The sequence below is a fragment of the Sorghum bicolor genome, chromosome 1 (genome assembly GCF_000003195.3).
Source record: "Sorghum bicolor cultivar BTx623 chromosome 1, Sorghum_bicolor_NCBIv3, whole genome shotgun sequence".
In the NCBI taxonomy this organism is placed as follows: domain Eukaryota; kingdom Viridiplantae; phylum Streptophyta; class Magnoliopsida; order Poales; family Poaceae; genus Sorghum; species Sorghum bicolor.
The window spans coordinates 22,796,716-22,823,537 of record NC_012870.2 but is presented as its reverse complement, the minus strand read 5'-3'; the positions used below and the strand labels follow the sequence as shown (position 1 = coordinate 22,823,537).

Sequence of the window (26,822 nt, the reverse complement as noted above, 5' to 3'; positions counted from 1 at the left end):
ATAGATGATTTGAAATAAAAAAAAGTTATCAACTATAAATTGTATAACTCTTTGAGATGTACAACTTAGATTTTGGTTGTTCCTCAATTCAAGGTCGTTTGAAAAAAAATCAAATTTTACTATGCTACATATTGTTTTAGAGACGGCTGTAGACCCAATCGTCTCTATAAATTGATCTATATACACAAGCAACCTCTAAAGACAGGGGTATTAATAGAGGTGACTGAAAATAGCAGTCATCTGAATTTCTAAAATTGTCTCGTTTTGGGACCGATTTGTAAAGGTGGTTGTAGATTCAAAAAATGAAGACCGTCTCTATTCAAGAATCCAGACGTTGCTAAAACTCAAATTTGTAGTAGCGCGGCAAAACTCTGTGAAACAGTCGACCGGAGTAATAACTAATCAACAATAAGGTCGTCACGCCCCCAAATTGGGCTGCAGGCGGGGCAACCGAATGAGTAGCTTCTGGATCTAGCTGAGACCGATTTTCTCTCTCGCAACAAATGTTTCGTTGTCAGACAACGAACTGCTGGGCCGCTAGCACCAAGTGTCAAAAGCAGAGCTTAATCACAGGCATGGAAAAGTACAAGCGCAAATCAAGAGGGAGCCTCCAAGCCGCGCGCACCCACCATCTCTCACGCGCACGCGCGGCGCCTCCCGGCCGCTTATTTATACGCCGCCCGCTCGCTGCCCATATCCCAGCGCGCGGAAGCAGAGAGTGAGAGGCGGCCTCCAGTGATAACCTGCTGGCTGCTGCTGCCACGTCAAGCTACTAGTAGCTCCATACAGTCAATAACGCAGCCGACGACCGATTAGCATGCAGCAGCAGCAGCAGCAGTAGACTTCTCCGGATCTCCACACAGAAATCCATATAAAATTAATCCCCATCCAGATTACCCAAGATATACGTACGTAGTAGTTGTGCAGGCTCTCTGTAGTGCACTGCTTCTTCTGCTGACCATGGATGCTGCTGACCTGCCATGATATGATCTTCGGTCTCGACACGTACGGTACGACGCCGGCAAAGCGAGCGAGAGGCGTGGTTGCGTGGCGTCCATGGATACATGCTAGCTGCTGCCGCTCATCGTGTTGATCTGAGACAAATGTAAGTTTTTCTACCGGATCCCATACTCTAATAATTTATGCATGATAACATGTCCGGGCGCATCTCGATTGACGATAACATGTGTTGCGTAGTACGGCGTAGATACATGTATGTATATATTGCACATGTGCATGCATGCAGCACGTACGTGTATTTGGTTTTAGTATAGTACTGGTCCTTTTGGACCAAATCAATTCTTGGCGGTTTTTTCGGATATCAAGTGGTAAACGTACACCTGCATCATAATTTTGCTGTCGACTAACCGTACACGCGTATCATGTGTATGATCCCGTGAAGATTTGTCGAGCCGAGCGAGACTATTGATATCACCGTTAGCTGTACAACGTCCGGAGTTTCTCAGAGCGATGATTGAACAGCTAATATAACCATGCAGAATTTCTTTGGAAATTTAAAACAATGAGATTGGTGTGTATGGCAACGTACGTACGTCGTAGAAGGGTTTAGCTGATCGAGCTGGTGCGGGCGTTTATATGATTACTTGGTGGGCTTTAGTTTAGAAAATAAAAGGAAAGAAGTGTAAACATAATTTTAACGAGAGGAGCGCAGTATTTCAATGTTACAAAAACATGTATTAAGGGAGTGTTTGGGTTGGGACTGCTCCACAAACTCCACCATGGAGCAGGTCCACAAAAAACTGAAGTTTGTGGAGTACCTCTTTAGATGCTCTCACAACTCCACCCTTTTTCCTCGAACTGAGTGCGTGGAGCTGAAACCGTTTGGCTAAAAAACATGGAGTGGAGCTGAAAAACGTAGAACAGAGCAGTCCCAAACACCCCCTAAAATATACAATTTCAAACAGAAACAATTATCTATTGCAAAAAGTATATTTTCATAGTAATATCTAGCTAGTAACATCAATTTATGTTATGAATGTAGTAATATGGTCAAAAGCTAGCAAGAGCAAATCCAAGAGTCTTTGCCCAGTACAATTTTTTTGTTGGCCATGATTTCATGACCAAATTATTAAAACCAAGGGCGAATCCAGTACGTTCGTTATTCGAACTGCACCAGCAGCACGGCAACCGTCTGGCTGCGGTGTGTTGCCCCCAGTCCGGTGTTAACCGCTACACAACGACGTCCGTTGCCTGCGTCCATCCATCCGTCACCTTCACCCCTCCGATGGGCGATCGCGAGTGCGCAGCCGAAAAAAGGCGGTTCTCATCACAGACACCCGTAGTGTTTTGGTTAAGGCCTTTAGTTTTTTTTAAAAAATTAAGATTATTTCTAGTCATATTAAATCTTTAGACATAAAATATTAAATATAGATAAAAATAATTAATTATATAGTTTATCTATAATTTATTAGATAAATTTTTTAAGCTTAATTTATATTTAGACAGTACTTATTAAATACAAACGAGAAAAGCTATAGTAACCGAATCCGATAATTTTTGCGAACTAAAGTTGCGGTGTGACCGAAGCCGTACGTACGTGAGCGCTCACGAGGCCACTCTTTCACGTTTCGTCGCTTGTTGCCTAGCCGTACCCTACTAGCAGCTAGTAGCTAGGGTCTCTCCTTGTCTGCACCGCACGGGCAACGGCCAAACGCTAGCTAACGACGACCTGTCATCTCCCCCTCCTTGCCTGCCGCCGGAGCCTCGGTGCCGGTCTGCTGCTTTGGTTACGTTCATCGCTCGCCGCAACCGCAACAGTGACGCGCGCGGCCGCCGGCGGCCAGCCGGCCTGATCCGGTGGTCGTCGTCTACGGCTAGCTAGCTAGGTCGCGTACGTGCGACGACGGGGATGGCACGTACGTATGTGCGAACGGATCGGGCCGGGCCGGGGTCGCCATGGCCGTCACAGTCGTCTGTCAGTCACATGCACCGCGCATCGCCATCGGTCGGTCGATCTCATGTACTTGTACGCCCTCGTTTGGACTTTATTTCCGGTAGAATGTGCTGTCAACAATTTTCTTTATTTGCCTCATGCAAAACTGCAAAGCTCTGATCCCAGCCACACGCGATTTATTTCGTATGACGGAGATTAATTGGTAAAACAAGGCCGATCTCGGGAGATAAATTAGTTGTGGCCACAGTGGTGCGCTGGTTTCTGCAGGCTTTGACTTGCGATCGAATTTTTTCCGAGCTAGTAGTACGTACTAGCCGCTTGTGCAGCTGTGCTTGTGGAAGACAGGGGAGTGGTAGAACCGCAGAGGCCAGACAGGCGCGTCGCGTGCGTTCCTGTGGCGTGGCAGCAACGTGCCAGCGACCGTCGTCTCGTCGCTGGGTTGAATGGATTGGACTGGGCGACTGGCGATGCTGAACGGGGACGGTGCCACCGAGCTGCATATGTAGTACGTCCGCGCTCTTGTTCGCTGATTTAAAATCATGAGAGAAAAACGCTGGCTGAAAAAAAAAATAACTTATTAAACAAACAAACGTAGACTTAGTTAATTGGATCGTGAGTCTCACGGTTCTACATAAGCAGGGTCAACAGAGGGAAGTCCTCGTGGTCAACCTAATTTTTTGCTGGTTGGTACCGGGTGTGAAGACAGCTGACAACAAATCATGTACCGTAGTACTGTACTACTTCGAAGTTGGAACCGAAAGCTAGGGCTGATTGGCTGAACCTCAAACGTCGTCCTAGGGTCATGGTACGAAATTTACAAAAAAGTTTCCGACTCAGACATCCGAGGCGGAAAATTCACATTATAATATAATATAAAAATACCTATACATAAGTCTTTTACCCTAATTCTGTTTTTACGGTCATTCATGCGATTCGACCACAGCGAACGAGACCGCGTCTGTGCGGACTCGTAACTTTTCTTTTCTGTCCTGTTCCTTTTCTGATATTTTCCTTTATTTTATTTGGTTTGACTACCACCACCCAATTGTGTGCGCGGAATAAAACGGAAGCATATCAACCGATCACGCGCGTGTAAAAGGAAGCAAATCAACGTAAACAAACCTACAGATTTATGTTCCTTTGCGCGTGTGGGAAAAGGAAAAGACGTAGGAATTCCCTTTTGCTGAAAAAGAAAATAGTTCATATATTGAATTATTGATTGCTGAAAATGAATCGGGTGATCGTTCGCGATTTAGTCTGCTTGCTCTACGACCTATATGGGTGAATTAGAGCGATTAACGACTACGCATGTGCATTACTTGACCCCAAATGGAACCACAATTTTTGCTTTCTTCCAACAACTTGTAATAAGTTGGAACTCGATCACAGCTCGGCATCATCGCTGGCTTGAATAAACCGAACAGATCTCGCTCGAACGTGCTCTTTTTCACCCTACTACTAGTGCGTTGCGTTGGAACCAGAACATCATCACAGGCGATGTGCTGCTGGTTGTACGTACACAGTCAGACCCTTATCCTCTGCTGTTTTGCATGTTATGGTATTGGCGGCCTACGTGGTTGCCACAACACAAACACTCTGTTCTTCATTGTTGGAAGGAGCACTAGCTTCATTCGATCTGCAGAACTGGTGGATCTAGCAGGCGATAATTGGTCCATGGAAAGCTTTTCACTTCCACAGAAGCGACAACTTCCCCTTTTTTTTTTTGGCAGCAAACACCCTATGTTCAGCACGAAATGCATGTCTCTGCAATGAGGAGCAGGATTTTAGCAAGCTGTACAACTGAATCATAGCCCCAGCCACCTCTTTTAGGATGTATTTCTTCATTGTCAACCCCCTCCCACTGATCGATCGAGGATATGTGTAAAGGCACTTGCTTTTTGTCACATGAACCAAAGGGACGACTCCACTCAACCCAAGTCAACACAATGCCATGATATCCGTACCGTGGCCACCTCGTTTGTCGTTTGTCGTCGTATGTATGTGTGTGTACTTGAGGCCACTAAGCACGAGAGAGTTGCTATACACACTTGATACACATGGATGGATGCATGGATGCTTCCTTAACACAACTAATGACATGTACTGAAGACTGGGCAGAGTAGTTGGATCTCTTTTGCCCTTAAGGGCACATGCCCTCACTCTCCCAACCATTAGATTCGCTTTGAGAAGTATGCAAACACACATCTCAAAGCAGTTTCGCATTGAGATGCGTGTTTGCACACTTCTTAAAGCGAATCTAATAGGTGGAAGAGTGAGGGCAGATGCTCTCAAGGACAAAATAAACTTTACCTTGGATCTCTGGTCTCTGGTCCTCTTCTATATATGTACAATTGAGTGAGTAGCATTGTGCACATTAATTCGGAGTACATGATGAATCCATAGAAATAATAAGGTTACATATAAAACCTTAATCAAAACTACTCAGCTTTGTAAATCTAAGCAACACTTTCATAAATCCAAACAAACTTTTCATAAATCTAAGCAACCTTTTGGTAAATCTAAACAAACTTTTCGTACGCGTTCTCGAATAGGCCTCGTTAGTAATATATTAAGATAGGGTTATTACAAGTTTATTATATTTTTCTTGGGTTCCAAGCAAATGACATTTATCTGCAGCTAAAAAAAGTTACTTTTCAGGGAGTGATGTACCAAAATATAAATTTTCATGTACGAAACTCTCTTATCCTCTGATATTATTGAAGTCACATAGTTCGTTTGCACCAGAAGATAATAATCTTCTATAGGAAATACTCTAGATCGAATAATCTCTTTCATCAAACTGCGCATGAAGTGAAGTCCTTAATCTTGAGTTGGAAGTCTAACCAAAACCGACCATATATGTATGGATGCTTCCTTAACAGTTATTATCACACTGATGAAGAGTAAAGATGGGACAAAAGAGCCGGACATATATGGTCCCATTGATAGAAGGTTGAGTGAGTTCAAGTGTGGTAGTTGTTGGATCACAATAACTTGGGTTCATGATGGATTTGTAGAAGCCAATAGGTGACATGTGACATGCGTAACACAAGGTTATTCAGAAGATTATGGTACTCTCTCTAGGGTTGCAAACAAATGACATTTCTCTGATGCTAAAACAAGTTATTTTCAGAGTAGATGTTCACGAAACCTAATATATAAGTCTATACAATCTGATAACAGGTACCACTGTACTGCTGAAGTTTTGAACCAACCAGAGTGATCTTATCTGCAAGAGGGTATATATATGCTTCAGACTGATATTTATTGACTGCGAAAGATGAGTCGCTTAATGTTTAAGTAAGTAAAGAAATCGTAGAAAACAATCTCTTTCAACAAACAAACCCCTTACGTGGTGAAATTATGCTCAGTCTTGAGTTAAAAAAATAAAACCAAACCAAATCAAACCAAACCGTACCATCGGTGCACGGATGCTTCCTTAGCAGCCAATACACTGATAAAAAGTGAGGATGAGACAAATTAGAGGAGCTGGATACACATATCATAGAAGGTTGAGTGAGTGTAATTGTGATAGTTGTTGGGTCACAGTAACTTTTTTACTAATTCGTGATGGAATTGGTACAAGCAAATAGGTAACGTACATATGGCATGAGTGACATAGGTTATTCACAAGGTTACGGTACTCTCTAGTCTCTCTCTCTCTATATATAGCGTCAAAAGGCCTTGTTTAGTTCCAAATTTTTTACCAAAATGAACACTATGACACTTTCGTTTGTATTTGACAAATATTATTCAATCATGGACTAACTAGGTTCAAAAGATTTGTTTTGCAAATTATAGGTAAACTGTGCAATTAGTTATTTCTTTTATCTATATTTAATGTTTTATACATGTGCCACAAGATTCGATGTTTGGTGAAATCTAAAAAATTTTACAATTTTTTTTAACTAAACAAGGCCAAAATATAGTGCCCTTGACTTTTCACCTCGCCACACGAAACCACACGAGCCAATTTTTTTGAGGAAAAAAAACCAGACGGGCCCAATAAGCAACCTCACCAACAAGCCCAGCCGTCCTCCGTTGACGCTGCTGATGTCAGGTCTATGATTTCTCGGCCGGGGACACAGCGCCGGACCAGCAATAAATACCCGTCCCAAGTCCCCCCCAAACCTGGAGGAGACAGGTAGTAATATCGATCCATCAGCGCCAGCAAACACAGCCGCGCGGGGTAAACCGCGAGGTGAGCACTTGCATCCCAAGTGGCCGTGGCCTAGCTATTTCTGGATGATTCATCATCTGCTTCTGCATGCATGCCTGCATCGTCGCTGCGTACACGCTGCACTGCTCACGGCGAGGTAGCAGCACTGCACAGCAGTGCATATCTAATCTAGCCGGAGGTGACAGTTACTAGCTACTGGTGGCCATTGGTTCTCGCGGCTAGATAGGTTGCAGTACGTCCCAGCCGCCAGTCGCTAATAAGCTTGTGGCCCGCGCAAGGACGCATATTCCCCGGCTCGGTTGCGCTGCGCCAAATATCAGTCACTTCATTCCCGTCCCTGCCGTGGTTCGATTACCATTTTAACACCTAGTTGTTGTTGTTGTTGACGACGATGCTTCTCTGTGTGCTCCGGTTTTGCAGGATCTAGCTAGGCGCAGCAGCCAGGAGAAAGCTAGGCCCCTCGTCCCGGATCACGCGGATCGGCATTAGCCAAGTCGTCTTCATCGCCGCGCGCCGCCGTACGTCTTGCCGCCGGCTGGCCGGTTCGACCTCGACCATCATGGCGCTTGCGAGCACGGACAAGGTTGTGCTGGGATGCATCGCCTTCACCATCTTCTGGGTGCTGGCCGTCTTCCCGTCGGTGCCCTTCATGCCCGTGGGCCGCACCGCGGGCTCCCTCCTGGGCGCCATGCTCATGGTGCTCTTCCGCGTCATGACCCCCGAGGAGGCCTACAAGGCCATCGACCTCCCGATCCTCGGCCTCCTCTTCGGCACCATGGTCGTCAGCATCTTCCTCGAGCGCGCCGACATGTTCAAGTACCTCGGCAGCGCGCTGGCGTGGCGGAGCCGGGGAAGCAAGGACCTGCTCTTCCGCGTCTGCCTCGTGTCCGCCGTCGCCAGCGCGCTCTTCACCAACGACACCTGCTGCGTCGTGCTCACCGAGTTCATCCTCAAGCTGGCCAGGCAGAACAACCTGCCCCCGCAGCCGTTCCTGCTGGCCCTGGCGTCCAGCTCCAACATCGGCTCCTCCGCCACGCCCATCGGCAACCCGCAGAACCTCGTCATCGCCGTGCAGAGCGGCATCACCTTCGGACAGTTCCTCGTCGGCGTCTTCCCGGCCATGATCGTCGGCGTCGTCACAAACACCTGCATCCTGCTCTGCTACTTCTGGAGGTACCTCTCCGTGCCGGAGAAGGACCAGGAGGGCGGCGCCGCCGAGAGGGGGCCTGAGGTCGTGGCCGACGAAGAGGTCACCTCGCACAGGTTCACGCCGGCAAGGATGTCGCACGCCTCCTCCGTCAACGGCGGCGTGGACGTCGACTGCATCAGCGAGCCCATTCGCCGGACCGACAGCCTCAACAGGGCCGACACGATGAGCATGAGGAGCCGGAGCTACAACTCCGAGGGCGACATCCAGGTGGCCATCAGGTCCATGCGCGCCTCCAGCATGTCGCAGGAGATGGTGGAGGTGTCCACCGTCTGCGACAGGCGCGACGACGGCGGCGGCGGCGGCGTCGGGCCCAGGAAGATCACCAGGACCACCAGCCACCAGCGCAGCGTCATCATCGAGGACGCGCCCGAGGCTGACGCCGACGATGGCCAGAAGGGCAAGGACGGCGACGACGTCAAGGAGAAGAGATGGAAGGTGCTCGTGTGGAAGAGTGCCGTGTATCTCACCACACTTGGGATGCTCGTCGCGCTTCTCATGGGACTCAACATGTCCTGGTCTGCCATCACTGCTGCTCTCGTCCTCCTCGCACTTGATTTCACTGACGCACAGGCTTGCCTGGAGAAGGTACTGTCACTGTGCTGCCTACTAGATCATCATATATATATATTGCCAATTTTCTTTTAGCCATGCATCATGATAGACTGATGATGATGATTTGCGGCGCTGCAGGTGTCATACTCTTTGTTGATCTTCTTCTGTGGGATGTTCATAACGGTCGACGGCTTCAACAGGACTGGCATACCCAATGCGCTCTGGGAGCTGGTCGAACCGCACTCGAGAATCGACAGTGCCAAAGGCACGGCGCTTCTCGCGGTTGTGATTCTTGTTCTTTCAAATGTCGCCTCAAATGTTCCAACTGGTATTACTCCTGACACGATGGTTACCTTTAATCTGTTTTCAAATGTTACTGCTGAATATCTCGTGGTTCTTTTTACTTGTTGCGACACTTTAGTCTTAGAGTTTATTTATCCTAACATGTCTGAAACTTTCGTTTCAGTTCTGCTGCTGGGTTCAAGAGTGGCAGCATCAGCAGCTGCAATCTCACCAGAATCACAGAAGAAAGCCTGGCTCATTCTAGCATGGGTCAGCACGGTGGCCGGCAACCTGACACTCTTGGGCTCAGCCGCGAACCTGATCGTCTGCGAGCAGGCGCGGCGGGCACAGTTCTTCGGGTACAATCTCACCTTCTGGAGCCACCTCCGCTTCGGCTTGCCGTCAACCATCATCGTCACCGCCATCGGCCTGCTCATCGTCGTCAGTTACTGAACCCACGCAAGGATGTGTAGCTGGTAGCAGCCAGGCAGAACGCTGCAGGAAACAAGTAAACCAGAAGGAATGGAAACAGCTAGCAGTGCAAATGGTAATGTACCTGAGAAGGAGATGTTGTACCGTACCGATAGGTCTTTTGTTGTACGTTGTAACAGTTTTTATGTTTGTGTAAGTTTGGTTAATTTCGCGCAACCGATGCCTAAAGGCGTCGGGTTGCCCATCTGCTAAGGCAAAATAATGGGCAAGACAAGATTATAGATGGCATGAAGTAGAGGCCGGCACCCCTGTTCTAGTTAAAAAGGCGAAAACTTGGTCTAGCTAGTTCAGGTAGGAGGGCTGGCGAAATTTGTATGGTGAGTTTCTTAATTTGGTGGTGAATGGTGATGTCAAAGGGACTTGTGTCCTTGTGTTTGGAACTTCTCTCGGTAAAGAAACAAGGTTGTGCCAAGCTGTGGACTTTGTAACTTCGCACTCAGAAAATTTGCTAATAAAAAATTACGCTGAAGGTCTGAATAGTGAACTGTTCAAAAAATTTTGATGCGCTGAAGGCCTGAATGGCAAACAGTTCAGAAAAATTGCTGATAAAAAACACGCTGAAGGCCTGAATAGCGAAATGGCAAACAGTTCAGAAAAATTGCTGATAAAAAAATACACTGAAGGCCTGAATAGCGAACTGTTCAAAAAATTTGAAGGCCTGAATAGCGAAATGGCAAACAGTTCAGAAAAATTGCTGATAAAAGATACGCTGAAGGCCTGAATAGCGAAAGTTCAGAAAAAAAACGCCCACCGTGGGGCTCGAACCCACGACCACAAGGTTAAGAGCCTTGCGCTCTACCGACTGAGCTAGACGGGCCAAGTTGGTTATTTTCAATTACAATCAGCTGATATTCGCATGTATGAATCATCTTCCTACTGTCAGCGAACTGAAACATACCTTCTCAATGTCATTTCCCCGTCACATAGTGCCTTTATGGAGGGAGGACACTCTACGACTCATAGCAGAGTAACTCTCTGATAGTATATGAATTGGCATGTTTCATGAGCCAAAGAGAAGACTTGGTATGGAACCACAAAGGTGTTAGTTGATCCAAGGCTCGATCAAAAGACCGAGTCATAACAACATAATATGGCCTCAGTTGCCATGATGCGGGGCAATCATTTAATGGCGAAGAGAAAAAGTTCTTGCATGTTGCTGTGTGATTGGAGAGAACTTAAAATTTGACTAAAAGAAGAAAAACTGTAACCGTTATTTTGTAACTGTTTTTTTCTTTTTTAATAATAATTCCTGGAGGGATGCAAATCCCTACAGTTTATTTTGTAACTGCATTTGCTAAAAGAAAAATGTCACAATTTGACTCAGCCCTCAGGCTATACGCTGAAGGCCTGAATGGCAAACAGTTCAGAAAATTTGCTGATAAAAAATATACGCTGAAGGCCTGAATGGCGAACTACTGTTCAAAAATTTGATGATAATGATAAAAAACTTAGCAACAACGCCCACCGTGGGGCTCGAACCCACGACCACAAGGTTAAGAGCCTTGCGCTCTACCGACTGAGCTAGACGGGCCAAGTTGATTATTTTTTTTATTACAATCGACAGATAGTTTAACCGCACGTACAAGTTGGACATGCATTGGTGGCTATATGTATGTACTTCAAAGCTACTCTTCGGTGGAGTGAAACATACCTTCTCAATGTCATTTCTCCGACACATAGTGCCTTTGTGAAGGGAGGACGCTCTATGACTCATAACAGAGTAACTCACTGACAGTATATGAATTGGCATATTTTATGAGACAAAGAGAAGACTTGGTATGGAACCACAAAGGTGTTAGATTTGATCGAAGGCTTGATCAAAGGACCGAGTCATAAATACATAACGCCCTCAGTTGACATGATGGGTGGGGTGGGGGGCAACCATTTAACTAACTAGGTGAATTTCTTGCGTGTTGTAATGTTGTGTGATTGGAGAAAAAAAAATTAGAAAAAGGAATATATTGATATCTTAACTTATGCATCAATCGATGCATATGACTATTCATTAGAAAACTTAAACTTTGGCTCAGAAGAAAAAAAGATTAGAGAAAAGATTAAAGAGAGAATACAATGGCACATAGAGCACTCGTCAATATGACAAAAACATGATAATAGAAGCCTATTTTGGGGCTAATCTATACCTAAGACTATCTCTATGTAAGTTCTAAATCTAAAATGGGTATCCAACAGCCTAAAGCCTCCAACAGAGTACCTACATAGGAGATCTATTTTCTGTGGCATGAGAGGGATGACCTAAATATGAGTATTCTCTCTTCTGGAAACCATTTTATAGAAATGATTCTTTTTTGGGTCCTGTTGTTGGAGAAGACTAAAAATAAGTATTGAAGCACTATCTAAATCACAACTCAGTCTTGTATTTTTTGTGTTGTTATTGAAGACGATGTAATAATAAAGAGGCAAAATTTCCATCGTATTTTTTCTTCCGCCTCTTCCTTTCTTCTACCTCTTGCTCTCCCAATCTGGCCCGACTCGTTATGGGTCTCGTTGCCAACATAATAGGAGTAGATAAGAGAACATAAAGAACTATGGGATTCCAGATGTAAAGATACTAGAGAGAAAAAAGGTGGAAGGGCCTTAATACTTTTTGAAATATATCAGGTTTCTAATGTAAAATGTCTATATCTGAGCGGTCCTCTCATGCTGGGCTTCTTTTTCGACCTGAGTTGAATCCTTGCAGTTGGGCCGACTTTATTGTGGGTCGGACCAAGCCCATGCAAGTGTTTCTTTTCTTTTCTTTCATTTTCCTCTTTTTTCTATAAAAATAGAGATATTGCAAAATTCACCAAAATCATAGAAAATCATAAAAATATCAATCCAGTTTTACGGCACAACTAAATATTTCATAAATCGAAAACTTAGATGTAAAGATACTAGAGACAAAAAAGGTGAAAAGGCCTTAATAGTTTTTAAAATATATTAGGGTTCCTAGTGCAAAATGTCTCGATCTAAGTGAGCCTCTCCTGGTGGGCTTCTTTTTCGACTTGGGTTGAATGCTTGCAGTTGGGCCAGCTTTGTTATTGGTTGGACCAAGCCCATGCAAGCCTTTATTTTTTTTTTCTTTTATTTTTCTCTTTTTCTATAAAAACCTAGATATTGCGAAATTTGCCAAAATTATAGAAAAATCATAAAAATGCCAAACCAGTTTTGTGGCACAAGTAATATTTCATAAACTGAAAACTTCACAGATTATTATCTAATGAAATCTATACAAATGTATTTATGTAATTTCTAACGAGGATTGCCATTTAAAAATTTAAGAGAGTTCTCAATCACTCATGGACAGACAAATCCTTGACACATTGAAAAAAATTATAGAGGTTGATATGATGCATCAAAAAAGCTACAAGGGTTGATATTGAGTTATAGAAACACATGGGTATTATGGAAAATTAAAGTTATGATATACTTATATCTATATTTATGTGCCTGCAACGAAACAAAAAATTATACCAAGGTGTATTTCATTTTTTTTTGACGTGACAGGTTTAGTAAGACATTGTTATTTATTGTTAGTATTAATTTATACTATGGATATCTTGGTCATCACGGGTTATAGTGCTCTCTGTGCGGCAAAATGTACGTTGTCGTCCTCGTACCAGGCACTCTCAACGGGACAGAACACAACAGACACCAGCAGCGACGTCCGCCGCATCGATCGGCTACCAGCGACGTGGCGTCGTCCGAGGGTATTGCGGTAGTGCACACACAGAAGGAGCGACTTGGCTGCGGAATAGCGCACGAGCGACACGTACATTAGAGAGTGCGCGATGGAGGGCCGGGGGCGGTGCGGCAGCAGCGTTGCAGCTCAAACGGTGGGTGGCGGCGCGGAGATGCGTGAATGCATGCGCAGGGGGAACCGTCGACGACGGCGCGGCTGTGAGTGGCACGGTGGAGAATGGGCGGCTGGAACGACTTGTTCCTCACCTGGGCGTCGGGATCGTTCTTCCACAGCAGAAAGGCGGAGGCCACACCGGCACGCCGGCGGAACTCCGGCTGGACGCGCGCGGGCCGGGCAGCTTTACGGCACCGGCCGGAATTCGACGACGACGAGACTGCCGGTGCGGTTGTTTGCGGCAGAAACAAGGTGACGGTGGCGGTCCTCGCGGATTCACACAGAGAGGCGGCGGCGGATTCCTCGCTCAAATCAATCGGGCGCTGGTTGCCTGGTCGGCTTCGGTTCGTTCCGGCGGTCCCGCTGCTACTTGCCTGCTTGTGGGCCCCATCAGGCAGCGGCACTGGCGCGGGTGCGGGGCTGCTCCGCGCTGCTTGCTGATGGGCCGAGGTCATGGGCGGGTGATGGGCCCGAGGAGCCGTGCGGGCTGGCGCTCACGGTGCCTGCTGGGCTGGCGCTTGCGCAGCATGTGGGCGAAACGGAAAAGGGCCGCAGGCTGTTCGGCCGGTCGAACGGCCCGAAAGTAAGAATAAAACGGGGAGGAAGTAGAATTGTTTTTTCTTTTATTTATGTCTTCACCACTTTTCCAAATCATTTTGAAACTATTTAAATTCAGGACTCACAAACTTTTACAACATGATTTTGAAAACACACTTTTATAAAAAAATTTAAAAACAAACTTTTGAAAGCCAAATCAAAGAATTTGTGAAACTTTCTTAAGCTAAAATTTGAATATATTTTGAGATTTTTTGAATATGTTTTAAAACTATTTTGAAAATTCAAAACCCCTTTTGTAAACATATTTGTAAAACACATTTTGAAATACATTTTAAATATTTTTAAAGTCAAACTTGAGCGAAGTTTTTAAACTAGTTTTCTAACATAATTTTGAAACCTTTTATTTTCCTGTAAAAGCAAACCTGGCTTAATCGATTTTTAGAAATTTATTTTTCACACAACATAACTAATGCATGGGTGTGGATGCATGCAAGCAGACATATCATATTAACTTGTAAAATTTATAAGCCACCTTTTTTCAGGCCTTGTTCAGTTCGCGAAAATTTTCGGTTTTGGCTACTGTAGCACTTTCGTTTGTATGTGACAATTATTGTTTAATTATGGAGTAACTAGGCTCAAAAGATTCATCTCACAAATTACAGATAAACTATGCAATTAGTTTTTATTTTCGTCTATATTTAATGCTTTATGCATGCGTATAAAGATTTGATTTGACGGGGAATCTTGAAAATTTTTGGGAACTAGGCCTTGTTTAGTCCCGAGTTTTTTTTAGATTTTGACACTGTAGCATTTTATTTTTATTTGACAAACATTGTTCAATCATGGAGTAATTAGGCCTAAAAGATTCATCTCGTGATTTACAGATAAACTGTGCAATTAGTTTTTGTTTTCATCTATATTTAATGCTCCATGCATGTACCGCAAGATTCGATGTGACGGAAAATCTTGAAAAGTTTTTTTGTTTTCAGGGTGAACAAAAAATTAAGTAAATCTTTGAATTGAAAAAAATTAAGTAAATCTTAATTTTTTATGAAATTGGTTAAATCATTTATTTTAGTAATCACATCCAAAAATGGAAAAATTAGGTTGTGACAATAGTCTAGGGAAAATATGAGTTGAATCGCTCATCAAAGGACAACATGATAAGGAAGTTCCCAAAGAGGCAATGGATCGTTTCCTGACAATCTGTTGCACATATAGGGAATCCATATATAACCTGGGAAGTACAAGTACATGGAGAATTAGAAGCAAAGTCCAATTTTTTACAAGAGAATAACTTGATAGTGGAAGATCATTTGAAATTAATATTGTGAAATAAACATGACAACCAGCTCATGATACGAACACTGCCCCAACTTTGTAAACAAACCATTTGTGATAAAGTCATTATCACAAACCGTTTGTGTACTGATCCGTTTATGATAATAATGGTTCTATCACAAATGGTTTGTGTACTGAACCGTCTATAATAAGAAAACTATCACAAAAGATTTTGTGTATGGAACCATTATATTTATGGTAAGACAGTTATCACAAAGAATTCCTATAAGGATTACATTAACACAAATGATTTCTGTGCTAAACCATTGGTGGTAACGGGATTATCACAAATAATGGTTTATGTAAATGAACCGTTGATGATCTAATATTATCATCATTTATAGTCATTTGTTGTTACCTTGATTATCACCATGAACTTTCACCAACCAGGCCATTTTTGTTTCAGTTTCTCGGGAGCTTTTGAAACTAAGTTTCAAGACCTTCTAAAAGCTAAAAAGCTTCCACGAGCCAAAAGTCCAAAAGCTCACTTTGAGGAGCTTGTGATTTTTGGCTTCTAGGAGCTTTTTGGATTTTAGAAGGTTTCAAAGCTAAGATCTAAAATATCTCAGGAAGCCCAACCAAACAGGTTTTAAGACTAAAACTATTAATAATGAGGGATTTTAGATTTATTGGTGAAAAGTAAATCTAGAGCAGTGTCGACCCATTTTTAGATGTGATGTGATGGGTGTCGACCCATTATTGGTGAACAGTGATTTTATATTTATACCAACGGACAAGTCGAGGTCATGAGAGGGCGTCAACAATGTCGACCCATTATTATCTCAGAAAATTGTTAGCACCACATGTATACCACCCCATCCAGCTACCGATGAGAAGAGAAGGCCCAACATCAGCCTTGCGAGGATGAGATGCGAACAAGCAGGGCCGTCTCAACAAATTTTAGGGCCCTTGTGCAAGCAAGACACTAAGGGCCTGACAATCTAACGTTTTAATATAATGACTGAAATATATAATACTATTAATAAGACAAAACTTTCAGCATATATTTAGTTCATAAGAAAATATCATTACATCGAAGAAGCTAAAAGAATGGTAAAATAATTATTATGGTTACCTCAAATATAGTGCTTCAGTGCTTTTTAAAAAACCGCCTTCGGGCATTTCTTGATGCAAAATCTTCAATAACAATATCAAGATCAATTTTATCCAAAATATCCTTCTCAATGCTGCACATAGCCAAGCCATTTAATCTTTCTTGTAGCATAGTTGACCTCAAACAATTTTTCAATAGCTTCAATTTAGAGAAGCTTCTTTCAGCTGATGCTACTGTCACAGGAATCGTTAAGAGAATCCGATATGCAATAGAGACATTCGGATAGCAATCTGCTGCTTTAACAAATTTAAGAATCTCAAATGCTGACATCAAATTGTCTGGCAAAGATACTTGCAACATCTTCAGTTCAGAGAACAAATCATCTAACTGAACATCAGACTTACTGTTATGAGAAAATTTTTTTACAAAAGTTGTGCAGCACTTTTGTAGCTCACTATCATCCAAGGACTTCAGATTTTCTGAGTTGAATAAGAAACCAAATACTTCTTCAAATTTCTTTAGCTGATCAAATCGACTAGTCAATGAAGTAATTGCATGATCAACAATAACTAGGAAGTACTCATCTTTGAAGGAATATATAGCTGAACGTTGTAATTCTTCAGTTTCGTCATTTTGTTCATCAAAATGCTTCTTTCTTTTACCTTGACGTTTTGTAGGAAATGTTGGCTCTACATCCATACTAGATGCAATAGATTTTGCAGTCTCAATGCTAGCACTGAAGCCTGTCTCTCTATAGTTCTGAAAATATGATATGACCCCTTGAATCTGTTTTAGAGTAGCATCCAAGCACACAATCGGAGATTGTAACTTTTTGCTCACCATATTGATAGTTGATAAAATATCAAGACAAAGAGAGGTAGGATTCAATTGAGGCCAAAGGGCAGGGCAGGATCATGGATCAAAAGAAAACTAGAAGATCAATGGAAATAAAGTCACGACGCAAACCTGAACCTGCTGAGTGCTTGTTGTGTTGACCGCCGGGCTGCAGCACGCTGATGAGGCGAGCCGACGAGGTTGCACCAACCGTGATTCTTCGAGCGATGCCGCCGACGCCCGGACGCCAGCCGAGCACGCCGTCACCGCAAAGCCATAAAGGAAAGAAGATCAGGAATTGGAAGGGTCAAGGGTCACGCGGGAATCAGGAATTGGAAGGCCGGAACCGGAAGGGTCAGGTACAGGTACTCGCATCATGCCAGGAAGCAAGCGCTGTAGTATACATGGGTATATTCATGGGCCCCCATGGTCATGGGCCCCTGGCCTGTGCACTGCCTGCACACCCCCATCCGACGGGCCTGCGAACAAGCTAGCTGCATGGACGGACGCCGTCAACCAAGACGCCAAGCACTGCCGTGACCCAAGCACGACATCCCGAATGGACCTCATCACCGGTCACCGCTCCCAACTAGCTAGCACGAAAACCGCCAGATTTGACACCATGGCGCCGGAGGAACACCATTTCCCGAAGCAAAACACCGACAGATATCTAGTTGCTATATATGACCACCACAGTCGCACTGCCGAGCCGCAAGAACTAGGAATATCTCGGCACAACATGTGACCATCGTACATGCCGCCACACCGTACCATAACCTTATATGCTCGCTGGCTGCCAGCTCTCTTGCCAAAGGCTGCTTGGCAACACCATCGTGCTGTGGGCGCCCGCGGAGGTCGGGGGAGGAGATCCACCTGCCACAACAAGGCGATGCCGGAAAATGGCCAATGACGACCTAAAACCAAGCTACCATACAAAGCAAGTAGGGATATTAAGACCTTGTTTGGTTTTTTTTGTTTTTTTATCACCCATCACATCGAATGTTTAGACAAATACATGAAGTACTAAATAAATATATACTATTTACAAAACTAAAACAACATTTAGAGGATAATTTGTGAGATAAATTTTTTGAGTCTAATTAGTTTATAATTAGACACTATTGTCAAATAAATGAAAAATGCTACAGTGTGCCTGTTAATTTTTATCATCCTAAACTAAACTCCTCCTAAAAAAGATCACGATGAAGGATCTCGCCATGGCCATCCATCCTAGCCGTTGAACGGGGATTCGGCAGCCAGCTGAGGTGGCGACGAGGCTAGGAAGCACTACGTGAAAAACTTGCTAAGAGAGCGCCCCCCCACACTGTAGGGGCGGCTAACATTTGAACCGCCCTTACAGTGGGTGGGCAGCCAACCAGGGAGTGAGCCGCCCTTGCAGTGTTCTCTGTAGGGGCGGTTGGTGTTACCAGCCGCCCTTATAGTGGGGGAGGCACTGTAGGGGCGGCTGGTAACACCAGCCGCCCCTACAGTGGTCTGTAGCATAAGTGGTCAGCCCACTCTTCTTCCTCCTCGAGCCACCCACTTCCACTCGCAAAAAAAGGTTTGGGGGGCCTTGGGCACCTCCCTAAAATCACTCTAGGAAGGGAGAGGTTTTGAACTTAAATCCTTTGGTGGGGAGCTTGTTTAAGGTAACAAAATACTATTCCCACCCTCTAATCCATGTTTTATTGGTTGGTTAGTGAGCAATTTACATTTTGGTTTTCTCTCTCTTCCATGGAGCTTGAGCTTTGTGTTGACCAAATTAGAGCTTATCTACGATGCTATTAGTGTAGAATAGGTAGAGACACCACCTTGCACCATCAATTAGGTGATATAGCTTGATTTTATTGGAGATTAATTGTAGTTTCATGTATGGAGAGAAAAGGCATTCTAGATCTAGGGTTTCCTTTTTTGTTTTTGTTTCATGAATTTGGAATGTGATTGGCATGAATAGTTATTGGTAAACTATTAGTTGTTGTTAATATTAATTGTTTCTAATAATGGTACATAATAATTGGTAATATTAATTATGTCTAATAATCATTTCTAACACAATTATTGCTAATAATGATAGCTACTAATTGTTGCTAATAATGGTAGATAATAATTGTTACTTATTAATTATTGCTAATAATTATTCTCAACTAATTAATTTTTTTATTTATGTAAAGATGGAGAATAGGGCTACTTGGATGTATGGTTTGCCAAGGTACTCACAAGCCTATGCTGATGAGGTGGACAAATTTATTACAATCGCGGTGAATCATGCAAAGATGTTGAAGCCTACAATAAGTGCGATCAGATGCCGCTATTCACAGACTTTATTAACAAGATCGGTGTTGTGGAAAAAAACCTACCCAAAGACGTATTGCCATGGAAACGAAACGGTGTGAAGTGGAAAACTGTTACGGCGGCGGATACTAATAAATAGTCATTTGTATGTGTGTGAGACTTTATTTATGTATCCATGTGAGACTACATTTATGTATGTGTGTGAGACTACATTTATGTATGTGTGTGAGACTACATTTCTTAACGCTTTGTCAAATGCAAAAATGTCCTATATATCAAATGTAGATCTTGACGAGTGGAACAAAATTGCTATTCATGACTTTCGGAGTTGGGGCCGTCTAGGGTCCCGAAAACGTGTGTGTAGCAGTGAAAAATTTGAAAATTCAAAATTTTAGTGGTCGAAACCATCTCAGATGAAAAGTTGACCATTACAACAAATGTGTATCTTGATAAGGGGAACAAACTTTGTATTAATGACTTTTGCATCTGAGACCATCTCGGGTCCAGTCAAAGTGTATTTTCTAAAAAATCCAATGTTTGACTTGGTCAAACTAGGTCAAACTAGGCAATAAAAGACCTCAAATGAAAAAAATTGAATACAACATAGTTAGATCTCATCAAGGTCTACCTTTGATACACAATACATTTTTGCATTTGGAAAAGTTACAGAAAACTCAATTCACATGTTTTGAAAACCCAAGGCGTGGCTTGGTCAAACCTGGTCAAACGAGTGAGTAAATGACCTCAAATGAAAAACTTTTGAATACAAGGTAGATAGAGCTCATCAAGATACATATTCCATACATAGGACGTTTTTGCATTTGAGAAAGTGTTTGTAAACTCTAGTCACAAAGTCTTGAATCACACATAGACTTTATGAAACTACATGCGGGACTTGTAGATTTAGAACTGCACTTTCTTAACGCTTTGTCAAATGCAAAAATGTCTTATATATCAAATGTAGATCTTGATGAGTGGAACAAAATTTCTATTCATGACTTTCGGAGTTGGGGTCGTCTAGGGTCCCGAAAACGTGCGTGTAGCAGTGAAAATTTGAAAATTCAAAATTTTAGTGGTCCAAACCATCTCAGATGAAAAGTTGACCATTACAACAAATGTGTATCTTGATAAGGGGAACAAACTTTGTATTAATGACTTTTGCATCTGAGACCATCTCGGGTCCGGTCAAAGTGTATTTTCTAAAAAATCCAATATTTGACTTGGTCAAACTAGGTCAAACTAGGCAATAAAAGACCTCAAATGAAAAAAAATTGAATACAACATAGTTAGATCTCATCAAGGTCTACCTTTGATACACAATATATTTTTACATTTGGAAAAGTTACAGAAAACTCAGTTCACATGTTTTGAAAACCCAAGGCGTGGCTTGGTCAAACGTGGTCAAACGAGTGAGTAAATGACCTCAAATGAAAAACTTTTGAATACAAGGTAGATAGAGCTCATCAAGATACACATTCCATACATAGAACATTTTTGCATTTGAGAAAGTTTTTGTAAACTCTAGTCACAAAGTCTTGAATCACACATAGACTTTATGAAACTACATGCGGGACTTGTGGATTTAGAACTGCGCTTTCTTAACGCTTTGTCAAATGCAAAAATGTCCTATATATCAAATGTATATCTTGATGAGTGGAATAAAATTGCTATTCATGACTTTCGGAGTTGGGGCCGTCTAGGGTCCCGAAAACGTGCGTGTAGCGGTGAAAATTTGAAAATTCAAAATTTTAGTGGTCCAAACCATCTCAGATGAAAAGTTGACCATTACAACAAATGTGTATCTTGATAAGGGGAACATACTTTGTATTAATGAATTTTGCATCTGAGACCATCTCGGGTCCGGTCAAAGTGTATTTTGTCAAAAATCCAATATTTGACTTGGTCAAACTAGGTCAAACTAGGCAATAAAAGACCTCATATGAAAAAAAATTGAATACAACATAGTTAGATCTCATCAAGGTCTACCTTTGAATACAACTTTTATGTTCATGACTTATTCAACTAAAATCATTTACTCTTTGAAAATGTTGTTTCAAGTTGAATTTTTTTGAAATTTAAATTTTGAGTTGATAAAACAAAGTCACATGAAAAGATGACCAAAATGACTGTTGTAGATCTAGAAAAGTTATAGAACTTTATAGTTGATAACTTTTTCATTTGAAATCATTTTGTCATGAAAAACTACGTTTAAATTTTTTGTATATTGAAATTTAAATTTTGATTATTCAAACAAAGTCAGAAGGAGAAATGATCAAAACAAAAGTTATAGATTTCAATGATTTCTAAAAGTTTGTAGTTGAAGATTTTTTTATTTGAATCCATTTATAGTTTTAAAATTATGCATTATTTAATTTAGAGTTCATTTTTATTAAAAAAGTATAATTCAGCCCATTCAACGAGTTTTGGAATGGCACTATGCGGCCCGATGTATTCTAGCCGTTAGATGAACCCTTGATGAATTAGAGCCTTTGGATCGAAGGCACGGATATATAAACACCTCCTCATCCCTCCCAAACCCTAACCTCTTTCTCTCTTTTCCTCACGCAACTGGTAGGTGACGGAGGCGGCGCGAGGGCAGGGGTGCGGCCCCTTCGATGGCGTGGCCCCTCCGCGCCCTACGAGCAGGGTGTGACCCCTTCCAGGGCGCGCGAGGGCATGGCCCCTCCAGCGGCGGCGCAGTGGCGCAGAGCCTGGGGGCCCCTCCGGCGGTAGCGTGGTGCTTGAAGCCCGGATGAGCATGGAGTGCGGTCCCTCCTGTGGCGGTATGGCGGTGCGGGGTGCCTCCTGTGGCGGCACGAGTCCTGGAGCCTGGATCGACGCAGGGCGTGGCCCCTCTGGTGGCGGCGCGAGCAGATCTGCCGTCGGCGACATTGGCGGCCAGAGAGCTCCTCCGTACACACAGGTGCATACTCTCTCTATCAATTCCATTGCATTTGTTTCCTTATATTGGATGAATGGATGAAGTGTAATTCATAAATCAGTTCATGGCCTAATTCATTTCTTGCTTTGCTTCTCAACTAGCAGTAAGTCTCTGTTTCGCGTTCACAGCATGACAACATTCGGCCTGCAGGGTACAAGCCGCCCTGAAGCTCCTGCGACGCTGCTCTGTCCACCTGCTATTGTTGCAAGGTCGATGGACATGGAGGCCATGTCATTTCTCCTGTGGTTGCATGCCTCCAGGTAGAAGTAACAAGTGCTATAAACTTATTTTTTATGCAATTTACACTGCATACGTAATTGTAAATTATTTTACTTGAATATTTTTCAATTGTTTTGTAGATGAAGCCAAATCTATTATGAAATTTACACTTATTATGAAATTTACGCTACGTTGTTAAGTGTAAATTATTGTATTTCAAGGTATAAGTTTTGGTAGAAGCCACTGTTTTGATCTTCTTTCAGCATTTTTTTATCTTCTTTTGTTTTCTGCCTACTATAGAAAAAATTCTAGAATATTTTGATTTCTGCATTATGCTTTCATTTCCTTTGTCATTTGGCTACTATAGAAAAATTTTGAAGATTTTGTATATTTGGATATGCATATATGGTTTATTCTTTGTAATTTTGTATATATATTCTGCCAGGGCCGGTTGATTTGGCCCCAAATCTCAACTGGTTGAGACACAGGGCGATTTGCTTTCTTGCAACTGCCCGTTGATTTGTTTTGATGTTTCAACCGGTTGAGACCTCTGCCTCGTTCAACCGGATGTCAGGTAGACAGCCCCAGTTAGGGTAAATTTTGATATCTAGACTACTTTTTAGGTGATGTTGTAGTTCCTTACATTGGCTTTGAACATTCATGTTTGTTTGCCACCTCTCTTCTTTTCATGCGTTTTCCACAGCGGTACCAATCTATCCTTTCCACTTACTCTGACTTATTTTAAAATTTACACTAAACAGTTAGTGTAAATTCTTTGACATGGTAGTGTAAGTAGAGTTTAACCTAGGATTTTGTGATGAATTTTGTTCTAGAGTTTTGCTAAGCCTTGATTGTTTTTGCAGCTCTTCGGATTGGGCATTGCTTACTTCAGTTCATTCTAGTAGTGGACAGTGCAGGTTGACTACTACAAGGTGAGAAAATTTGGCTCAACGAAATGTTCATTAGTAGGTTTGACATATATGACTGATTGTGGTTTCAATTGGTTAGGTCAGTGGTTGAACACTAAATTGAATTTGATGTGTTTAATCCTTGTTTGAATTGTATCTGGATAATTTTTAATTTATTTAAGATTTTAATATCTACCTATTATAGAAAAAATCTGAAATATTTATTTTTTATTTTGTTTAATCTCATTTTGTCCCAATTTGCTAACTGTTTGGGTAAAAATGAATCCAAATCTCTTTATTAGACTTGCTTTTGATCTCTATCTTATATTACTCAGGTTAGAAGTGGTTTATTTTCTAGGGATGATGGAAAGGAAGGACCTGGTATTGCTACTTTGGTTTATGCATAGTTGAATAATGATTTCTCTGTAACCATTAATAACATTCATAGTACGTGTTGTCATTGCAAGCTGTATAAATTGCTTCATTTTGTCAAATGTTATTCATAATATTTTAATCAGAGTGTTATCGCTGCAAACACCATTATATATATATACTATTTGATTATAGTAATTTATATTTTTTTAAGGGCGGCTCTAGATTAAGCCGCCCTTACTAATGCTCACAGTAAGAACGGCTGGAAACACCAGCCGCTCTTACAGCGGACCACTGTAAGGGCGGCTGGAAACACCAGCCGCTCTTACAGCGGACCACTGTAAGGGCGGCTGGTGTTGAACCGCCCTTACGGTGGAATCCACTCTAAGAGCGTTTGCATAAGGACGGTTAGGCCAGCCGCCCTTACAGAGCTTATTTAGCCGTCCTTACAGTGCCTGACTGTAGTAGTGAAGAGAGCAAGAGGTCGAGGAATGAACGATGCAGGGGGTGGAAGCCTAGCACTGGTATCGAAAAGGGTTCTTCGATCAGTTTATTTACCACGCGGTAGGCCTGTAGAAATTGCGGTATCTTGGGAGTTAGGAGTTTCTCAGTAGCGAGCGAGATTCCTGCAGATTCACGATGCATAACAGTTGTGAGATATTGCATGAATGACGATATATAACTCCAGAACCAATCTCGTGGCAAGTTTGTTTTGATTACGTTCAGACAGAAGTTCAGAATTGTAGTAGGAGTAGTACTCAATCCCATGCATAAATGATGTGCCAGGGCCAAGACAGAAAGCTGAAATGCCCGCCCTAGCCCTTGCAAGAACTGAGATGCTTTCTTTGTTCTGTACTTCTGTTAGTCTTTCCCTCGTTGCTCCACGTTCTTGCTCTGCTCACTTTACATTCAGGGCATAGATTAACAAAATATCATACGTCCGGCTGATGTAAAACAAGCAACTTTATGTTGGCTGAAGTTGTGCCCGATGACAGTTTCTACACGTACGGTAACATGATGGTTTCTTTCAGTAGATCATTAGACATTAGTACAGTGCCCGAAATGCTGCGCTACTGAGAACTAATCAAGTTTGTATACACATCTTGTTGTCAATGGAAGCTCTGCTTCAGTTACCATGCATTCGAAAGTCGAATACTACTGCCAGATTGACATGCATGCATGTACGTAAATCATGCATATGCTTCCACATCGCACTTTATAACACAAAAGCCACATCACACAAGCCTTATCTCTCTTAAGTGTTCATACTATAATTCCATAGATGCTTTTTTATTTATCACTTGCCAGTAATGTAAAGCGGCAACAGGTTACAGGTCAAACAAGCCTTGTAGTGTTACACACGATGAACACAGCTCCAGCAGCAAGATAGACTCATGTCTGCTGACATATTTGTAACAATATACTTATATGTAGCTAGCTCTTAAAAAGAGCCTAATTGTGTCCGTTGCCGTAGCCACCTCCATAGCCGGAGCCAGATCCCGATCCATAGCCAGAGCCACCACCTTGACCACCGCCACCTCCACCGCCACCACCGCTTCCATAGCCTCCTCCATGAGCACCACCTCCTTCACCTGACCCATATCCAGAGCCAGAGCCAGATCCGTACCCACCTTGGCCGCCACCACCACCGCCACCATGTCCGCCACCACCACCGCCACCACTAGCAGCACCACCACCATAGCCAGAGCCAGAGCCGTAGCCTTCGCCGCCTCCATGGCCATAGCCTGAACCACCACCTTGGCCACCACCACCTCCACCACCTCCGCCACTTCCATAGCCACCAGCACCACCACTACCAGCTCCGTAGCCAGATCCTTGCCCGGACCCATACCCAGAGCCACCAGCTCCACCGCCCTCGCCGCCACCGCCTCCACCACCATGTCCATACCCACCACCAGCACCTCCACTGCCGCCGCCCTCACCATACCCTGATCCGGACCCATAGCCTGATCCCCCATAGCCACCGCCTCCACCACCACCGCTACCGCCGCCGCCACCTCCTCCGCCGGGGCCATAACCCAGTTTGCGGCTTCCACCAGCGGTGACCATGCCTATGCTAAGGAGGACGAGGATGGCAAGCGCCAGATGCTTGGTCGCCATCTTGGCTGCTAGCTAGTAGTGCAAGTGTAGTTGGTTGTGTGTGGTGGAGTGAACCGAAGCCGGTGTATTTATAGGGTGCAACCGTGCATGGCTTGGCAGCTCAGTGTGTCCCTGCATGGTCTAAAACAGCCAAAGGCTAGCGCACGTAGAGCTTTGGACTCTCTGGACGACGCGCAGGATGCGTGTGAAACGAGGACCAGGGGAGTGAACTAGTGGTTGCCACTTTGTTGACACTTGGGAGAGCGGTGCGTGATGTGTTCACTCGTCGACGAGAAGAGTTCTTTTTCTTTTTCTTGCTTTTTGCGAGATAGAATTATTCGGTTTGCTATTGCATTCTGTCCATACTTCATGGTCATCTGTGGTCATTTTCTTGAGCGCGACTTGGATCTTTGTTAATCCGACTAACGAATCCGTTGGCAACTCTAGTTAGCTATACGCGTGGATAAAATCAGCGTACGTGGGTGCGCTTTATTGCGTGTGATCCATGCAGTTATTCAGTGATTTGGTAGATACATAATGTGCTAATTATGTCTCGAGCTCACGCGTACGTGGATTCATCATATCAATTTAGTTGTAATCTAGTCATCACATGTATCTAGTACACCGTTACCTACTAGTAGAATTTAATTTTACCAAGCCTTGTTTTTTTTTTATAAATAGTTGATCCATCCATATATTATTAGAGAATAGACACGCTTA

General features: G+C 43.1%; 2 protein-coding genes, 2 long non-coding RNA genes and 2 other non-coding genes across 8 annotated transcripts; 3 read left to right on the top strand and 3 right to left on the bottom strand.

The window, feature by feature from the left end:
* On the top strand, positions 704-10,061 carry LOC8071382 (putative transporter arsB). 3 transcript variants are annotated; one of them, XM_021450844.1, is made up of 4 exons: positions 704-1,105; positions 7,515-8,889; positions 8,995-9,184; positions 9,323-10,061. In XM_021450844.1, exons 2-4 carry the CDS (start codon positions 7,654-7,656, stop codon positions 9,589-9,591), a joined length of 1,695 nt encoding a protein of 564 aa, XP_021306519.1. In that variant the 5' UTR covers positions 704-1,105; positions 7,515-7,653; the 3' UTR covers positions 9,592-10,061. The 3 variants fall into 3 exon arrangements, with proteins under 3 accessions (XP_021306519.1, XP_021306520.1, XP_021306521.1); XM_021450845.1 differs by lacking the exon at positions 704-1,105 and adding an exon at positions 7,028-7,115; XM_021450846.1 differs by lacking the exon at positions 704-1,105 and having other exon boundaries at positions 7,150-8,889.
* On the bottom strand, positions 10,375-10,447 carry TRNAK-CUU. Its single transcript has one exon. It is a non-coding gene; the product is annotated as a tRNA-Lys (tRNA).
* TRNAK-CUU lies at positions 11,089-11,161 on the bottom strand. Its single transcript has one exon. It is a non-coding gene; the product is annotated as a tRNA-Lys (tRNA).
* On the top strand, positions 18,878-19,622 carry LOC110436233. The gene is made up of 2 exons (XR_002454041.1): positions 18,878-18,919; positions 19,453-19,622. It is a non-coding gene; the product is annotated as an uncharacterized LOC110436233 (long non-coding RNA).
* LOC110431956 lies at positions 23,488-24,147 on the top strand. The gene is made up of 2 exons (XR_002449419.1): positions 23,488-23,654; positions 23,966-24,147. It is a non-coding gene; the product is annotated as an uncharacterized LOC110431956 (long non-coding RNA).
* Positions 25,256-26,189, bottom strand: LOC8071380 (glycine-rich cell wall structural protein 2). The gene has a single exon (XM_002464504.2). It carries the CDS (start codon positions 26,121-26,123, stop codon positions 25,455-25,457), a length of 669 nt encoding a protein of 222 aa, XP_002464549.1. The 5' UTR covers positions 26,124-26,189; the 3' UTR covers positions 25,256-25,454.